The sequence below is a fragment of the Adiantum capillus-veneris genome, chromosome 4 (genome assembly GCF_014529385.1).
Source record: "Adiantum capillus-veneris isolate H3 chromosome 4, ASM1452938v2, whole genome shotgun sequence".
In the NCBI taxonomy this organism is placed as follows: domain Eukaryota; kingdom Viridiplantae; phylum Streptophyta; class Polypodiopsida; order Polypodiales; family Pteridaceae; genus Adiantum; species Adiantum capillus-veneris.
The window spans coordinates 27,715,393-27,734,055 of NC_140934.1; the positions used below are offsets into that span (position 1 = coordinate 27,715,393).

Genomic DNA, 18,663 nt, shown 5'->3' on the forward strand with positions numbered 1-18,663 from the left:
AAAATGGGATTTAGGGGAATGAAAGGCCCACGTTCCTGGGAAAATGTTACAGGGGCGCGTCCATATGAGGATCAAAATGCACTCCTAGCTACAACACAACAATGCACAGAGTGGGAGTGTGGCAGCTAAGCATGTTTTGAGAGAGAGAGAGAGAGAGAGAGAGAGAGAGAGCACCAATCCGGCCGCAATGTATCCACCGTGGGTGATGCTGTGGAGCGGCGTGGGTGCAATTGCACTGGCATATGGCCTGCTTTCCCTATATTACCAGCTCGGCTCTTCCCCACCTATACTCAATTTGCACGACCACTCCACTACTACAGCTAATACTCCTCTCGCCGCTACTCTCAGTACGTTGACAACCCATCCTTTAAATTTTCCTGCATTTTTGCGTGATGGAGAACTCTGTCTACATGATCTATCTCTCTCTCTCTCTCTCTCTCTCTCTCTCTCTCTCACACTCTCACACACACACACACACACACACATCACACACAAATCAATTAACCCTGTTTAAAATATTCCAAACTGTAGACATCAAATTTCTCTCTTTGTGAAAATAAGTAGGGGAAAAACTCAAATTTTCACACAATTGTAACAATGTACGATGGGCCTAGTCTGCTACTTAAACTCAAAAGACATCAAGGTGAATAGCGACAAGCTACTCGTGTGTTGGATCTCTTGTGAGAAATGCCCATCCATTTTGCTTTTGTAAATGTACCTCTTTTCTCTCTGATGCTAATTTGCTAAACCCAACTCTTCTGTGTGGGATTCTTTCATTGAGATTGCAAGGACTTGGGCCTCAAGGAGGAGCAAATCATGCTTTATCACAAACCGCATTCAGAGTTTGCAAATGCCAGTTGCCGAAGCAAGTATGAGCATCCATGTTACTGCAAGAATTTGCCCGTCATCCCGCCCACGTTTCTATCAGCATTACATGCTTATGAGCTGTATCATGAAAAATGCACCAGGGGCATCAACATCACCGCCCTCGGTGTGGAAGGAGAGGTGGTCGAAGGCTGTAAGTATCTGGTTTGGAAGGCCAAGGACGGCATGGGGAACCAGCTTCTCTCTCTTGTTTGTGCTTTCATCTACTCTCTTCTCACACAACGAGCAATGCTTATTGCGACCGACTCCCACATACAGAACTATTTGTGTGACCCCTTCCCTCTCTCCTCGTGGCTTCTCCCGCACGACTTCCCAGAGCCGCACCTACGTACAAGTGCCAAGCGAGTGGCTGATTACATTGCTGAAACTGTCGAGCAAAAGGCCGACCACACACACAACTTCTCCGCTACCACCCCCAAACACCTTCAGGTCTACATCAATTGTTGCGACAAGCGGCATGACCATCCTTTCTTCTGCCCTGGCGCCCAGAACCTTTGCACCGACATTAACTGGATTTTCTACCATAGCCATGAGCACACCCTTCCAGCGTTCTATCTCATCCCCGAGTTCCGAAACAAGCTTACCCGATGGTTCCCAAACCACGATGCATTCATGCATGTCTCCAGGTACCTGCTGCATCCTCAAGATGCTATCTGGGAGCATATCTCAGAGTTTTATAAAGCCCACATGGATGGTGTGCCAAGGCTACTAGGAATTCAAGCGCGTGTCTGGAATAAGGACTACAAACCCACTGTCAGCAGACAAATCTCAAGATGCATCATAGAGCAGACGCTACTGCCCAAACATTCACAAGATGCAATCAACAAGACTGCAGAAGCCTTAGCATCGGCCATTGCACCGGTGCCATCTGCCATGCATGTGCAAAAGAAGCAGCCAGACATATTGGTGCTTGTCGCATCATTACGGCCTGAATACAAGGAAGATCTTGCCGTCCAGTATGCACAGAATGATGGTGCAGATGGAGGTTTGCATGTGACTGTAATCACGGCATCAGCAGAGAGGTCGCAGAGGACAGGAAATGGGGCGCACGATGTGGCAGCAATTGTCGACATATGGCTACTGAGCTTCATGCATGAGATGGTGGTGACGCCGTACTCCACATTTGGAAGCGTGGCGAGTGGAATGGCGGGGATTGTGCCGCTGCTGATGATAAACTACGGGAAGCAGAAAATGGAGGAGGCGGCCTGCGTCAGAAATAACGTGGCGGGGCCTTGCTTCCTCGTGTACCCTCGAAATCAGACCTGCGAGCTTGATGGGCCGAGCTTCGCCATCGCCGACCCTGCTTCCATGGTGCCCGAAGTAAGGTATTGTGAACGTTACACAGGCCTCGGGGTACAAAGCTCATTTTACATACCTTAAGAAAGTTCTCTTAAGCCTCAGCATAGCTAAATAGCAAGGCTGACTCTTTAGCTGGGATAGCCTTAGAGAAAGGGCGACAATTTTTTTCATCCAAAATTTTTAGTTTGTAAATGGATCCTTACATCACTCTGTTGCTTAATCCCTCAAAGAAATTTATTAGCTTGCACACGATGAGGATTAGTAGCGCATGCTATGCTTGCAAAGTGCGATTGTAGGTGAGGAAGGAGATAAGTGCACACGGTGGTGGTAGACCTCAACGTGAGGATTAACCCTTCACCTCTCCTTATTGATCTATATTACCAAAGAATAGATAAGGTTAGTACGATCAATGTGATGGGTGTCTGACCAATTTGCATGAACCCTAAAAACCTTCCACTTGAAGGAAATCGTGGCCCAAGTGGCTATATGAGTAAGTATGTACATCCGTAGAACTGTGAAGTAACCTTGTGGCTTCACGTGGCCCAAGTGGCTATATGTGTAAGTATGTACATCCGTACAATTGTGAAGCAATCTTGTGGCTTCACCCTACACCCATCATTGTCATGCAATGTGCAAACGGTTATGAGGGTAGGCTCTTCGTGAGAGCATCTACAGGGTTGTCATCTGTTTGAACCTTGACTAACTCAATGCGTCTACTAGCCAATATGTCTTGTATCACATGATAACGTACCTCTATGTGTTTCGACTTGGAGTGAAAGACAAGGTTCTTCGCTAATGCGATTGTACTCCGACTATCACAATGCAACATTGGAGATCTCCCCCCAGGCGAGCTAACCACATAGCTTCCTTGCTAGCATCAAAAACTGCCACATACTCTACCTCTGTGGTGGAAGATAACGTACAATCCTGGAGATATGATCTCCATGACACGGCTACTCCAGCAAATAGGAATACCTAGCCAAGCGTGGATCTTTGACTATCCACACAACTCACATAATCCGCATCCGTGTAACCCACAATGGATGCACCAACATCTAAGGAATATGGCACCTTTGCCAGTTTTGGTTTCTTAGCTCAGACTTGGGAGCATCATTCTTGCTAATTTTTGCATATGCCTGCACCGAGTACTCAATAAGGCTTTCCCCCCTACATATTAAAACATTGCAAGACATTGTGGATATACATTTCCTAAGACAACTCCAATATTCTATGTTTTCTATCCCTCGTGATATGCATACCAAGAAAGTGACTTGTATCTCGCAAATCCTTCATACCAAACTGTGTTCTAAGTTTTTCAAGATGGCAATTAGACTTCTTGGCAATGAGCATCTCATCGACATAAAGTATTAAGATGATAAGTGAACCATTATTCAACTTCTAGGTATACATGCAATCATCACCCTTGGGACTGCATGTACTTTTCAAACTTCATGCACCACTGCCTTGCGCCTTGTTTTAAGCCATGCAATGCCTTATGCAATCTACACACCAATTTCGCCCTTATAGGCTTTTTCAGGTTTGACTTCAAAATCCTTTGGTTGTTTCATGTAGACATCCTCATCAAGTTTCCCGTGAAGAAATGTTGCTTTCACATCCATCTGGACCAATTCCATGTCCTCGGTGCCTACTAGTCCAAGTACGAGACGCAATGTAGTCACCTTGACCACTGGAGAAAAGATATCATCCAAATCCATGTCTTTTTTTTGCTTGAAACCCTTAGCAACCAAACTAGCCTTGTACTTAGGCTCATGATCCTTTGCTGTGTTTTTCTTCTTCTACACCCATTTGCAAGGCAAGGCTTGTTTGCCTTTTAGAAACTTTCTTAGTTCCCAAGTTTCATTAGCCACAATCGGCTATACTTAGATTGCATTGCATGTTCCCATTTCATGCTATCTTCCATTCTAATAGCCTCGTGGTAGCAGGTAGGCTCTCAACGGTCAGTGCCAATAGATAGTCTAATCCTGGATGAAACCACTCAGGGGTACGAGATACACGTGTAGATCTCCTCATCGCCCAGCTAATGGAATTTGCTCTCTCACGAGCATTACTAGCTCTCTCTAGAGCAAGAGCACTACTAGCGGTAAGTACATTGCTAGTAGATTGAGTCGTTTGCGTAATTGGAATTGAGGCTACATCTCAAATCTCACTCAGAGATACTCAACCTCTTTCCCGGGTTGTTTATGAAACTTTGATTCATTAATGATCGCTTGTGAGATGCGAATAACTCTCTGAGATTTCGAGTGCGAGAGACGATAATCCATTTCTCCATCTGCACCATAGCCAATGAAGATGTATTTGTTTGAATTGAGGTTTAACTTCTTTCTAAGCTCTTTAGGCACATGTGAGAATGCCTCACACACAAACACGCATAACCTTTCATACTTAGGCGTCTTGTGTGTCCACATCTTTTGGGAAATCTTGTTGCTCAATGGTGTACTAGGAGACCTTTTAATTATATATGACTCTCCTCCATGGAAGCACATAAAGAAAAGATGGCCTACATTTAAGGATGAGCCTCGATGTATCCGTTTTGGTATGGCAATGGACGGAGTAAACCCATTTAGATTACGGAGTTCGTCATGGAGCACGTGGCCTATTTGCTTGGTTAATTATAACCTTCCACCATGGCTACCTATCAAGAAGGGCCATCTGTTGTTGTAATTGATCGTCCTAGGAAAGTACGAAGCAAAGAACATGGACATCTATCTGGCACCACTTATAGAAGTGCTCCAAATCTTAAGGACTAGGTCGGGAGAAGAATCACCTAGGAAGCGTGTGAAGATGTAATCAAAGAAGTCCCACCGTTCGCGAATGTCAAAGCTGGTCAAACCCTTAGGGACTATTGCAAAAGGAGAGGTTTGAACCGAAAGTGACGTCCTCAGGTGGGAATGTCCCTCCCGAGCCATGCGACTCGTAGCGAAAGCACTACCAAGAGATCATCTCGTTGTTGAAGATGCGTGTCCGGTCCCCTGCATCTGAGGAGGAGTGTGGGATGGTTCAGGAGATGAGGCCGAGGGCCCGACAGGGGGGGGAGAGGAGGAGTGGGAGGTGGGGGTGAAGGTGGAGGAGGGAAAGGAGGTGGAGGCGAAGGAGGCAGAACGGAGGATTCTAAAGATGGGGGGGGGGGGGGTGGAGGCGACGGAGCTCAGGTGGAGGGAGCCTCCTTAGGGGGATCTTGCTGAAGGGGGGGTTCCCTGTCGGAACCCAATGTTGTTGAGTTGCGAGAGGTCAGCCACCAGGGGGGGCAGTGTGGCGAGCCCATCCCTATCGACAATGGCTGGGTACCTGGTGCCAATTGTCAGCTATTTGATCGTTGGCCTCTGTCGAGGGACCAACCTATGTGTCTTGGGTACCTGTCTGTTAGGCATGCTCAGCCTTGGGAGGTTGCGCATGCGATGTGGGTCGAGATCTTCTGCAAGGACATGCCTTTGCTAAGTTTCCCATCTGCCTGCAAATGAAGCATTGGTTTGGGAGACCCGAGTACTCCACAATCTGTCTGATCCAACCACCACTCACACGAGGCAACAGTATCACCTTCAGGAGGGAGTGCGTGTCTCAAACAAGAACCTGCACAATAGATGAACATGCGGCCTTGGCCACTATTGAATCCGCAATGCACGGTGACTCCAAAACTATCCCAAATGGAACCAATCCTGGGAAGTAGAGGAAGGTACTCTCTCCTCAAGCTTGGGAAGGAGATCAAAATAGGCAAGTTGGCCTCCTCCTCAAGCACACATGTAGTAGGGTCGAAACCATGATGCCATCGTCTGAAGTAAGCTCGAGTTTCCAGATACCAAGCGGGCTCATCGATATCACCTTGCCCATCATCTTTGGAGACTCAAAATCTATTTGATAATATTCTCTCCTGAGGATCTCGATATCAGTGATCTTGCCCACATCAGAGAGGAGTTGGGCCTGAAGTAAATCCCGAACCTCGCCTTGGCTGGGTCGAGTGCCAATAATCTTGTAGATAACCGAGGAGGCTTGCAAGCGTTCCACCTCAACCATCAAGCTCGCTTGCTCTTCTGGCAAAAGAGCAAGTCAAAGGGTCGGCTCCGTGGGGTCGAGTGAGGGGGCTTCTAAGGAGTCCCGCTGTGGTGGAGCAGGGGCCACCATTCTATGATTGCTATTGTTGAGGAGGGGCGAATGAGACAGGTGAGCAGGTTGAGAAATGCAATGGTGGGAAAGGGGGTTGGCAGGCTGCAGCGGGTAGCGTGAGGCAGGAGAGGGGTGAGCTAGCGGCCTGCCGAGGGAAACACGAGGTGGGAGGGGGGGGGGGATAGCAGCACAAGGAGGGAAGGGGGGCTGGCGGGCAGGTGAAGGGGGCGATGGCGAGCAGGGGGTCAGCAACAACGAGCGTGCAACGTCTAGCATCACCCAACTTCAAGAGCTTCCTATTTGAAATTTCATCTCTTGAAGTGTATTGATTGCGGGATATGCCCAACAGGATAGGGCTAGAAAGCTCTAGGCTATTTACTGCACATACAAAGAGATGGAATCGCTCCAAATGCAATCACCTACACTTATATTCATACCTTATTCTTTATATATATATGAAGAAGGGGCTCACTCACTCTATTCCCATAGAGTGAAGCTCAACCTATATCTTGTGTGCATCTCTATCCTTCACCACTGTCTCACGCACTCCCCCATCATCGACACCGATCCTACACACTGATCCTTATTCTTTATATATATATGAAGAAGGGGCTCACTCACTCTATTCCCATAGAGTGAAGCTCCACCTATATCTTGTGTGCATCTCTATCCTTCACCACTCTCTCACGCACTCCCCCATCATCGACACCGATCCTACACACGGTTGAACTAAGAAACTCCTATTTGGATGTGTAGAGCATTAGAAAATGGCAGTTTAAATCAAGAGGATTGTATCTTGGATTGGGAAGTGAATGAAACTGCTGATTATATACCAGAACCTTTTCCTAAACACTTGTTTGAGCCACTTGAGTGGACTCAAATACTGTCTACCATGGATATATGTGTCAATGAGTCCACACCCATGTTGTTTTGTGAGAAAGAAAGCTATGAAATTGTTCCTATCCAAATGGTAACCATTGTGACATTGGACGATGAGCAAGTCTTCTTTGACCATTACTCTGATAGAATCGAAGTAGTAAAGCTATTCCACTTACAAGAAGGCCACTACCCAACCCTTGGACTACTGCAAATCCAATGGGAAGATTTGTTAGAAGGAATTTACTTCAACATTGGGAATGATCAACCTTAACATCTTGATGTATGGATGAGCCGTTGAATGAAGTATGGTACTAGGAGTTTTGTGGATGAATGAAGACATGGTACTAAGAGTTCCATGGATGAGAACGTATAAAGCTGTTCTAAATTGGAGCACTAAGGTCTTGAAACTCATACTTAGACAACTCAAAGTACCATTTGCCTACATCAAATAGTGGAATGGAAGGCTGACTTATGAGCTTCAAAGTCAACAAAACCATGTCCCAACACAACATCTGTGTCAAATGCTCTCCATAAGATCTATCCTTATCACACATGCATGCAAGGAACCAAGCAATGTTGGGTACCAAAGGTTTAAATTTAGTCATAAACTAAGCAAATATTGGGTGCCCAAGGAACAATCATAAAACAAGCAGAGTACCTACAAACCTCAAGAACCAACAACTAGAAAACCAAGGAGCAAGAAAAAATGCAACCACCTCGGACCAAACGGGTGTGGAAGCCAATCTCTCAAAAGATTGATCAACTAGACAAAGATGGTTGTTTGCGAATGACTATCAAGAAACTTAGTCAATTGCTTCAAGATCCTCTATTTAAGAGATATAATAATCATGAAGCCTCGACATTAGATATCCTAGAGCAATCCGCTCAAGACCCTCCTCTTGCACCGCACACTATTTTGCAATGCATTGACAACACAAGCATGGTAGAGCCAATCAAGGCTATGCATAGACACAACTTCTCAACCCATGCACATCACTACTTGGACTACAAATTATCATCCCGTAGGATTCCAACTTGGGGGGGGGGGGGGGGGGGGGGGGGGGGGGGGGGGGGGGGGGGGGGGGCACATTCTGAATGCAAACCCAAATATATGAAAACTATCATAAAAAGGGCAATGTTTGAAGTGTTTATATATTAGCGTATGATTTTTTTGCAAAGTACAATGAAAATGCCCTTCTAAGTACAAAAATTGGGGAACATGTAATATGATAACCCCTAGGTGTGTGTACATGGTGTATATATCATCAAAAAATTTTAAAAAAATTGTAATTTTCCACTCTTTTGGTATGTTTCTGGCCAAAAAAGTGATCAAAATGGAACAATCCATAAAAATGCAAATATAAGTGTTTTTTTGGTAAGTGGTTGAAATGTGGATTTGAGACCCAAACACTTGCGTTTAGACTTTGTCTACCCGACCTATAATTTTGGTGAGGTTGGACTTTGTTTGCTAGGTGAATCATCAAGATTTCCTTGCCAATGCGGCGATTGGTTTTGTTGTCTGACATGCAGTTGAGTGTTGCATTGAGTAGATAGGGATTGAGTGTGTTTTTTGAGAGATCTACAACCTCTTGTTGCCTCCATGCACTAATCGTGTTGACTGCGTCCCATGGTATGGCATTTATGTATGTGATTCTTGCTATCTCTACAAAAAGATTGAGCAACCCCCAACTTACAGTAACCATGTATGGTGACAATAGCTACATGTGTCTAAGGCAATACGCAAGCCAAAAAAATCAACGACTATGAAGGAAATTAAATTTTGAAACCAAAGCAATATACTTGAGGTTGTTCTACGAGATGCAAGGGATGTTTCTCGTGCACTTTTGTGAAATACGCCTTTGACATACATCTTTTTTGTTGGGAAAGACACAAATGTTGTTTGTTCGAAAAGAGATCATAGTGTTAAACCGTAATAGTTAAGTGCACTAATCCCTAGCCAAACACTAAGGTCTAGGAGAAAAAGGAAACCTTTGATTTGTATCAAGCATGAATCAATCAATGAGAAAGTTCTTATGTCTGTTCATCTCTCTCTCTCACACACACATCATCTCCCTTACGCTCTCTTGCTAACCTTCGTCACCTTTCTCTCTCTTATTCAAGGGCAATGGGGCTTCTACGCATGGCGACCTTGATGGTGTTTCCTTATGGAGATGGGAATGACACAGAGTCACCTTGGGTGAGATGGTGAGGTGGTTACGATGGCAGTTGAATGTCTATGCAGATGAACATGATTGTGTTCAAGTTCTACAATGCTTACCTTCTTTTGATAGCTTAAGCAAGCAACAAAAGCTATTACACCACTCATGCTTCATTGGGTATTGAGCCCACGTAGCGACGCTTGTAATATAAAGAAAACCACTTGGATAAAATTGTTGTGTGTTCATATGTATGAAATTAATTTGATAATAGTTTTATTGTTCTCTGTGCCAACCACAAGGAACTAGACAAGTATAGAAATTTTTAGCCAAGAAAAACAACGAATTGTAGAAGATTTGGAAGCTCAACATGTACCATTCCTAGATGACTATCATCGATAGTCATCATCACTGGTGCGCCTTGGTGGATACTCATGTCTTCACTACTTAGCTGAGCTACATCGACTTGGTCTACCTTACGGAGTGATGACACACTTCTCCATCCAGCTCATTTTTTAGCGGATCACACTAAATAAGCACTTTGGTACACTGAATCTTGTAGTAGGTTTGCCTAACTCTCTGTAGGAATGTGGAAAAGTTAAAGCACAAACATCCAGAACTAATCCAACCATTCTTCAGTAACTAAAAATGAGAATTTTACAATGCATAAAAGGGAAAATACTACATAACAAAAAACTAGTACACTGGTCTTGTGTGTGTAGAGGGGTTTAAAAGATATCTCTTGAATGCACATGCTATAGGTATTTTTGAAAGGTGGACCCCCCAGGAAGAAAACCTTTGCAAAGTCTGTGTCTACTAGCAACAATCCTACCAGCAAAACCTACAGTATCCTCAATAAAACCTGTATCCATAGAAAGGACCTACAAAGCTATTTTCTTTGGCCCATGAGCATCAAATAGATGGTAGAACTGGCGCATCAAGATTTTTGCAAGGATCAGATGACTAGACAAATCATCATTTTGGAATATAAAGAGCACCAATAAAGATGAGGTGACTAAAAAGAATTTGATTATGGAAATCAATTTTGTGTGGATACATGTTGGAGAATGTAGTGTCTAGTAGGAATGGTGATTGGCATGTCTACATGAAGTTAGTGTCTGCTCAAGAATTGTATTTCTTTTTACAAGTGTAGTGAGAGGCGGGGGCGGGGGTCGGGGGGAGGGTATATCACAACTTGGTGGCATGGCATGATGGGACCGGATTGGAAGAAAGAAAAGGATGAGTATGAGCACAACTCGAAGAACTGACAAGAATCTCAAGTTGTTGATGTGATATATGTACAAACAATGTTGACATGATAGTATGGGACGATTTAGCTTTTTGGCTTCAATTATGAAAGAAGTTGAATTCTTTTAGGTTTTGGGAGTGCTAGTTTTCAATAGCAATTGATTTTCCTACTTTTAAAAACTTCTAAAGCACAAATGCCAAGGGACTATAAAATAGAGCCTTGGGGGAGCTTTAGCCACGTAGTTTTATGGACAATAGCTTCTCATGGCAACTATGTCTCTAAAAATCAATAATAAAAAATTACCGCTAAGATGAGCCTAGTTAGGGATCCATGTATCTAGGAGTGGAGCTCCACCACTCTGTCTCTCATCTCAACTGAGAAGTTCTCTTTACGTTCAAGTACTTAGAGTTGTATATTTGATCTAGTTATGCAAACTTTTGTTCTAGTTTTTATTTTCATCGGCACGTGGTTCTTCCTCGTTAAGAAATTGTTTGTACTCCCTCCATGATCTGCCTAGATGTTGATCGTGTATGGTCCATGGGTAATGCTTAACGTATAAGATCACTTGTATGTGATTGGGGAATAGTTGCACTTTGGTTGATGTATGGTGATCGTGTATGGTCCATGGGTAATGCTAAACACATAAGATCACTTGTATGTGATTAGGGAATATTTGCACTTATACATTGGCACTTGGATTATGTCCTACATTAGTGGTTAACTAATTGAGTGTCCTAATTGCAGGTTGGATGGAGATTTGAAGAGAAAAACTTCACAATCAAGAATCTCCCATCGAATGTGAAATTTGTGAAGGTAAGTGCTCGCTTTCTAAAGTTAAATACTTTGCATGCTTTTTAGCTAATTATACCATGCAAGCTAACTTTAGCTAAAAAAGATGACAAGAAGCTATTAAAAGAAGCCAAAAGCTTTAAAAAGAGAGGGTCGACCATACTTTGAGCTCCGGTTATTAGAATCGCGTGACCTTAGGAATCAAATGAAAGATCTCTTTGAGCTCTACGTATCTATGTATCACTCTTATGTTTTAACAATATCTTTAGCCACATCTTTGCTCACCAATTACTCTCGCCATTCTTGAAGAAGACGATGGAGAAGTTATTTGTCATGCATGAATAGTGCATGGAATGCTATAAGTAAAACTCTTCTAAATAGAAGCATCCACATGTTGTTGAGAGCTTTTTATGTTTTTTGATGCTCCTACAGAATGAAGAAGATGATGCTTCTTGAATGAGATGACTTTGTGAGCATATGTTTCTGATCAAAGAAGGCCATTATGTTGACACGATGAGAGGGCCACTTTATTGGCAAGATGATGTACCCTCGTTATATTTAGCTTCATGAGATTTTGCAATACAAAAAGCCCTATTGGGGGCAAGGGGGAGGGGGGGGGGGGGGGGGGGGGGGGGGGACAAATGGGGCATTTTGGCCCTTAATAATGTGTGTGTGTGTGTGTGTGTGTTTTGGCCCTTAATAATCTGTGTGTGTATGCGTGCGTGTGTGTGTGTGTGTTTATACTTATGGTGGTTACGTGATTACCTCGGTGTTTGGGTCTGATTATATTTTAAACATGATGTTATGAATTTCTTATTCAACTATGTGAGTGATGGTAGTGCTATTTCTTCCAAATTTTGTTACACCCTTATAAAGAATAAAGACATATCGCGGACAATGTATGGTTAGGAGTTAGTTTGAAGTTCTCTTTATGTTGAAAATTTGATCTAATTGTGCTAAAATCTATTCCAATTGTTATTTTTTTGTCGGCATGTAGTGCTCATTCTCGTTAAACAACGGCTCTTGTTTGTGAATTGTCTCTACTTTTTCCATGTGCTTTTCTACCTTCATCGCAATCCAGATCCACTCATTCAACTTCTTTAAGTGCAAGTGGTTTTTTCTAACACTTTAGTTGTCCATTTTGCTTCTTATGATCTCTCTAAAGGTAATGACCTAGCTAATGATTGATACATCATCTTTCTTATAAGATGGAGAGCGATGATGATATTTTCTTGTGTCTTAGTAACCAGAAAAAACAACTATGATCATGCTTATGATTTTATATACGGAAAGCAATGATACAATGCTAGAAAAACCTTCTTTTAACACACATTCTAGCTTTTCATACTAACCTCTCATACACATTCATATGAGTAATATGGGGCATAAGGTAACCTAACGTGAAATTCTTTATTAATGCATGGAAAACATCTTTTGTCATCTTCGCATTGGTTCCTCCGATAAAACTGGAGGACTGGCCTTGTTCACACATCCTTGCTAAAAAATAGTACTTGAAAAGAATATGCTTCATATTCTTGTCTTGACCACCCTAAATAATGACCAGTACACTCATTAACAAAGCACATTATTGTGCCCATATTACAAACAAAGCTTTCCACCACGACGAGGTTTCCTGCTGAAATAGGGCTAATGTGGATTGGACAGAATTGGGAAGCATCATCATTTAACCATGCTTGGAAGGAGAAGATCTTGGTCTTTTTTTTTTCTCTGTATGTGTAATAATGAAAGTTTGTGAGGTGATAAAATTTCTAAAAAGGGGCATCACACCCTGCACCAAAGAAAGGGTTTTTTTTCTCCCACTCAACTTTTTGTAAAATTGTATTAAAAGAAATTGATAAATTCATAGAGTTCTTTATTTAGAAAAAACACAAATCAAAGGGAATGATTAGACTCTGGCTAGTATTGCATATCCAAATAAAACATATTTTCTCTCCTCATAAATTCTATGGATGTTAGTTTTGTGATAAATCTGTAAACAATATGTATGTCTTGAACCTGAGGTTCATGGTAGAAAAATGGTCCTCACTTGACATAATTTTTGGCATGGATTGAATCTGGTTTTATGGAGTTGATGCTCACCTAGGTTGTAGGACCTTTTGAATAGGAAATGTCTATGGAAAGTTTGTATCTGAACATACTCGGTTGTCTACTATTGAAAGTAATTGTAATGATAAAGCATCAGTGGATAACATAGATTTTAAAAAGGAGGGGTTGTAAAATATGGTATGCTTAGCTCTATCAAAATATCCTTTAGATCCTCACAAATTGGCTTTATTGGATTGCGAATCAAAAAACTTGGAAGCTACCTTCTCTCAACTTGTTGTTGATGAGTCATGTGACTTTTTTTTTGTATTTTCATTATTGCACGTTGTTTAAGTTTGGGCATGCCTTGCTGTATATATTCACTTAATGACTCTTTGGTTCATGTGGACAAATGTGGTGCATGTTAACAAGTTTGTCTCCATAAGAAAGAGTTGACACTCTCCCTTGTTCAAGATTATGGAGTTTAAGACTAGTGAATATGAAGTATTTCAAGGACTAGTGAGACAAAGAGCACTTTTAGGAGATCAATTTCTATTCATTGTAGGGAAATTTAGACAATGTTAAGGGGTTATGATATGAATCTTCTTAAGAGCTCTCATACTCTTTCACTGTGTCTCTCTGTTGAGATGACTGATTCATGGGAGGCATGGGCCCTCTTTCTCTCTCTGGGGCATAGTGCCTCTTATGGATATCCTCTCTCTCTCTCTCTCTCTCTCTCTCTCTCTTCCCATCACCTGCTTTGCAAGCCTACAATGCTTATGAAGCCCTTTTCAAAATTTCATTGCCATGTCAAGATATGTGATAAAAAGGTAGTTTTAAACAAACTTCATTTGAAGCATGGAGTCAAGAGTAACTTACTTTTATGTGCTTCTAACTTGACCACCAACTTACTTTTAAAAGTTCACATTGGTGTGTCAATACCCTTGGAGAATAGCTTATTGTTTATGGGATCTCTTCAAAAATAAATATTCGGTATTCACATTTCTCATCTTGAACATCAACAATATTGTGAAAGGGACCATGGGTTGGTTACTTTTTTGACTCTATGAAGGTAATTACCCTACATGGTTGAAGATGCAATTTGGATAGTGTTTTGTAAGAGCTGAAGCATAACAATCCAATCCATCAATATGCTACAATGTCTAGGGGAGACCTTGCACCCGGTGCATACACTGTGAGTAGCCTAGTATGCACCCAATGGGAGGTGAATTATTTCTTGAAGATGGCACAATTGTAGCAAGAAAACGAGTTTCAAACAAAAAGTTTAGAACCTTTGAAATCATGTTTTGATGCAAGGAGTGCTTAATGAGGAGAGAGCAATATGCTTTATGCTATTTTCATCAAATGCATGCTATGGGACTCTCTTTAAATGTGATCACCTACGCTTGCATCTTGAAGGCATATGGCAAATGCAAGCACTTGAAAGGGTTAGGGCCACGAGGCTCTAGCATATTTCTAGCAAATGTAGTGACAATGCTCGACTCAAAATGCAATCATCTATGATTGCAGTTTGAAGGCATGTGGCATCATGCAAGACATTGAGTTGGAAAAAAAATTCATGGTGATTTTTTAGTTAGGGTGTGTTGAAAATAGACTCGAGGACTACTTTGCTTCGGCCTTATATGTATGCCAAAGTGTAGCACATGGTAAAATTTGATTACAAGTTGGCTCCTCTCTCTCTCTCTCTCTCTCATGCATTCTTTCCCTAACTCTACAAGAGTGTGACTAGTCCTACGGATGGTGTGTGTGTGTGTGTGTGAGAGGGACACACACACAAACACATACACACCATCCGTAGGACTGGTCACTCTTGTAGAGTTAGGAAAAGAATGCATGAGAGAGAGAGAGAGAGAGAGAGAGAGAGAGAGAGAGAGAGAGAGAGAGAGAGAGAAGAAAGAGGATTTTAACGTCGTAGGAAACTGTCAAAGAGAGAGAGAGAGAGAGAGAGAGAGAGAGAGAGAGAGAGATGATAATCAATTAATACATAATTATACAATGGGGGACTTAGATGCCCTTATATAAATGCCTGAAGACAAATATTCAACTAGGAACACATTAGGACATTCACTTGAGATGCTTTAACAAAAATATTGGGAACAAATTGCCCTACCAAGAATCATGTCAAATAAGTAAAATAAATGCCTAAAGACAAATATTCAACTAGGAACACATTGGGACATTCACTTGAGATGCTTTAACAAAAATATTGGGAACATAATTTAGCAGAAGTATATCAAATATACAACACTTCAAATATTGAACTTAAAGATAACTTCACACTTGAAATGAGACACGAGTGGCAAAATTCCACTCCTAGATGCAGTGACCCCTAACTAGGAGCCCCTTGTAGTACTTCTTTATTATTGTTCTCCATAGACACAACTTCCAACATGAGCTCGTTCCTAAACCTACATTACCAAGGCTCTCTATTATAGGCATTTGGCCTTCTTGCTTTACAAGTGCCTAAAAGCATGAATATAAAATTCAATTGCTTTCATAATTGAAGCCAAAAAGCTAACTTTGCATCCCATACTACCACACCAACATTGCCCCTATAGATGCCACATCAGCATGAATTGTCGCATGCATCGTGTTGCGTGAATCTCTATGTGTGTGTGTGTGTGCGCGCGTGCACCTACCAGCATGCCCAATCTCACGTCAACTAGTGTGCCATGATAAATTTGGCAGGGAACGATTCAATTCAATTTTTTGAAATTAAATCGCACTTCTCTCATGAACAAACCATTGTTAAACTAATCCCTTAGCCTACCCAAGAATTTCATCCTTACTAGAGTTCACTTTCTCCTCAATCATAAGCAACATTTTCCCATTGGATGGTTCAACTGAATGTCCTTTTCCAAGTGTGCATGACTAATGATCTCGCCTTACGTCTCTTCCCCAAAGGGAAGTCGAGAGCCATGGGGTTGACTTTAGTGCTCGACCATTCCCTACACCGTCAAGGTCCAGGGTCAGGGGTAGGCAATCATGACCCTCCATTGACTGTCCATAATCTATTTAACATAATATGGCGGAGGGGAGTGCCCTTTACACGTGTCAAAGTCTATGAGATGAAGGCTTAATGCCAAAAGTGAGAGAAGCTCATGTGCACGCGATAAAGAGGAGGAGCGAAAGTGTGAGAGAGAGAGAGAGAGAGAGGCCGCCTTCGGCGGCCGGCCATACTCGTTGACAATAATCTAGTCAGTGAACCGTAAGATGACTGACAGGTCAACACTGGGAAAAAACCAGAATTCAAAAACCATTGCAGGCTGCCACATCAACAGATGGCAAAACTTGAAAAACTCAACAAATTGTGCACTGACACATCAGCAACCAGAATTTCTTGATCATATGACATCAACCAATGATTGCCACATTAGCACCCAGAACCATCATCATATCCAGAAACTATTACTAAAAACTTACTGAATCACAATGTGACACATCAACACATAGAAAAAACCAACAGAAAAAAGAAATTTAGCACATCACCAGTTGCAATTAACCTAAAAAAAACATAATTAAACAGCTCCAAGATTTACAATGTACAAAATAAAAACCATTATATCACATATCAAAAAAAGCAGGTCCACAATACTGTATAAGCCACCAAGATCCATACATAGATCTAGTTTCTCTAAAGGGATCTCACATTCCAATAGCGACAACTTCCTCCAGCTGTCGAATATCTTTCTAGCCTAATTATCCTTTTGCATTGTGGACTTCTCACCAAGGTTCAAAGCCACCTCCTCAAATGTAGCATCAATGTTCAGAAAGCCTTCAGCAAGACAATCTTCTGGAGCCACACAAACTTGCCCCTCACACCCTACAAGCTGCATAGTATCCACAGACGGCATGGGTTGCACATTACCAGGAAAATCCTCTTGTTCTACCAACACTCCATCTGCACGCAGCAAAGCGAATGAAGGCACCCCACCTAAATACGCCATAGTTTATGTAGGACATGCATGAAAACAGCATAGCATAAGACAGATCTCACATTCCACAACTTCAAACCCTTGAGCACAGAAAAACACAGCAAAAAATTTACCATTCACCAAAAATCTACCAGTAGAAGATGCCTTGCTCCAATGCATACGATTCCACCACATCCAAGCAACCTTGATGTCGAAAGGTTGCACAACATAACAACCTTGATGTCAAGCCAGAAGGCTGTGCATCCAAATGCTTATGACTCCAGCACAGCCAAGCAACCTTGATGTCAAAAGGTTGCTCAATCAAGCAACCTTGATGTCAAGCCAGAAGGCTTCGCAGGAAAGAAGCGCCACCATACGCGAACTTCACACGAGCTCGGCCCCCTTCCCATGGAGCTTGACAGGCGGGAAAGGTCATTGATTGAACTTTCCTGGAATTCTTGCTCCACGTGGCTCCCAGCTCCCGCCGATCACCCACGAGTCGCACGAATTCCGAGGAAAGGTCAATCAATGACCTTTCCCTACCCCATCAAGGTCGGGGGGCGGCGGATTCTGGCGTCCATCGCCTGTACCTTTTTTAGCGGAATCAGCCATGCAACCTATGGATGGATGCCACCTCAGCTCTTGTAATTCAGGGTGCAGTAATGACCAGCCAATGTATTGCATGCACATCAGCATGGGGAATGCAACCTGGTGCTGACAACTCAGCGGCCATAATCTGAGCCATTGACGGGCGAGAAAGGTCATTGATTGACCTTTCCTGGAATTCATGCTCCACGTGGCTCCCAGCTCTTGACGATCGCCCACGAGTCGCACGAATTGCGAGGAAAGGTCAATCAATGACCTTTCCCTACCCCCTCAAAGGTCCAAAGCGAGGGGGGCTAGATAGCGACAGCGACGTGCGAGAAGATTCCGGGCATCGAAAGCAACCTATTGGCAAATTCTGTGCAGTGAAAGCGACATTGCAAATTATGTGCGTTGACGTGCCTGCCAATGATTGACATTGCAGATTACGCATGTTGTTGTGTTATTTATCCAACAGCTTGGGCAAAAAATTCTGTGTTTTAACCGCCAATAGATGGATGGCCAAGATGTGCCCCCTCCCCCACGATGTAGGGGCATTCCCCATATATGTGCAACAAGGCCAGGAGCCAGCACATATTACATGGAAATGGTTCAAGGACCATTCCCAGCCGAAAAGAGTCCACGAGGGCGGGGCAAAAGCTTCATTCCTCACCTTGACTTGGCAAAGCAAAGGGAGAGGAGGGTACTTGTCTACTTCTGTATGCTG

The 18,663-nt window shown here is 42.7% G+C and overlaps 1 protein-coding gene across 1 annotated transcript; it reads left to right on the top strand.

The window, feature by feature from the left end:
- The first annotated feature begins 493 nt into the window (after positions 1–493).
- LOC147458909 (putative fucosyltransferase 7) lies at positions 494–2,267 on the top strand. The gene has a single exon (XM_086509727.1). It carries the CDS (start codon positions 817–819, stop codon positions 2,263–2,265), a length of 1,449 nt encoding a protein of 482 aa, XP_086365853.1. The 5' UTR covers positions 494–816; the 3' UTR covers positions 2,266–2,267.
- The last annotated feature ends 16,396 nt before the right edge of the window (positions 2,268–18,663 follow it).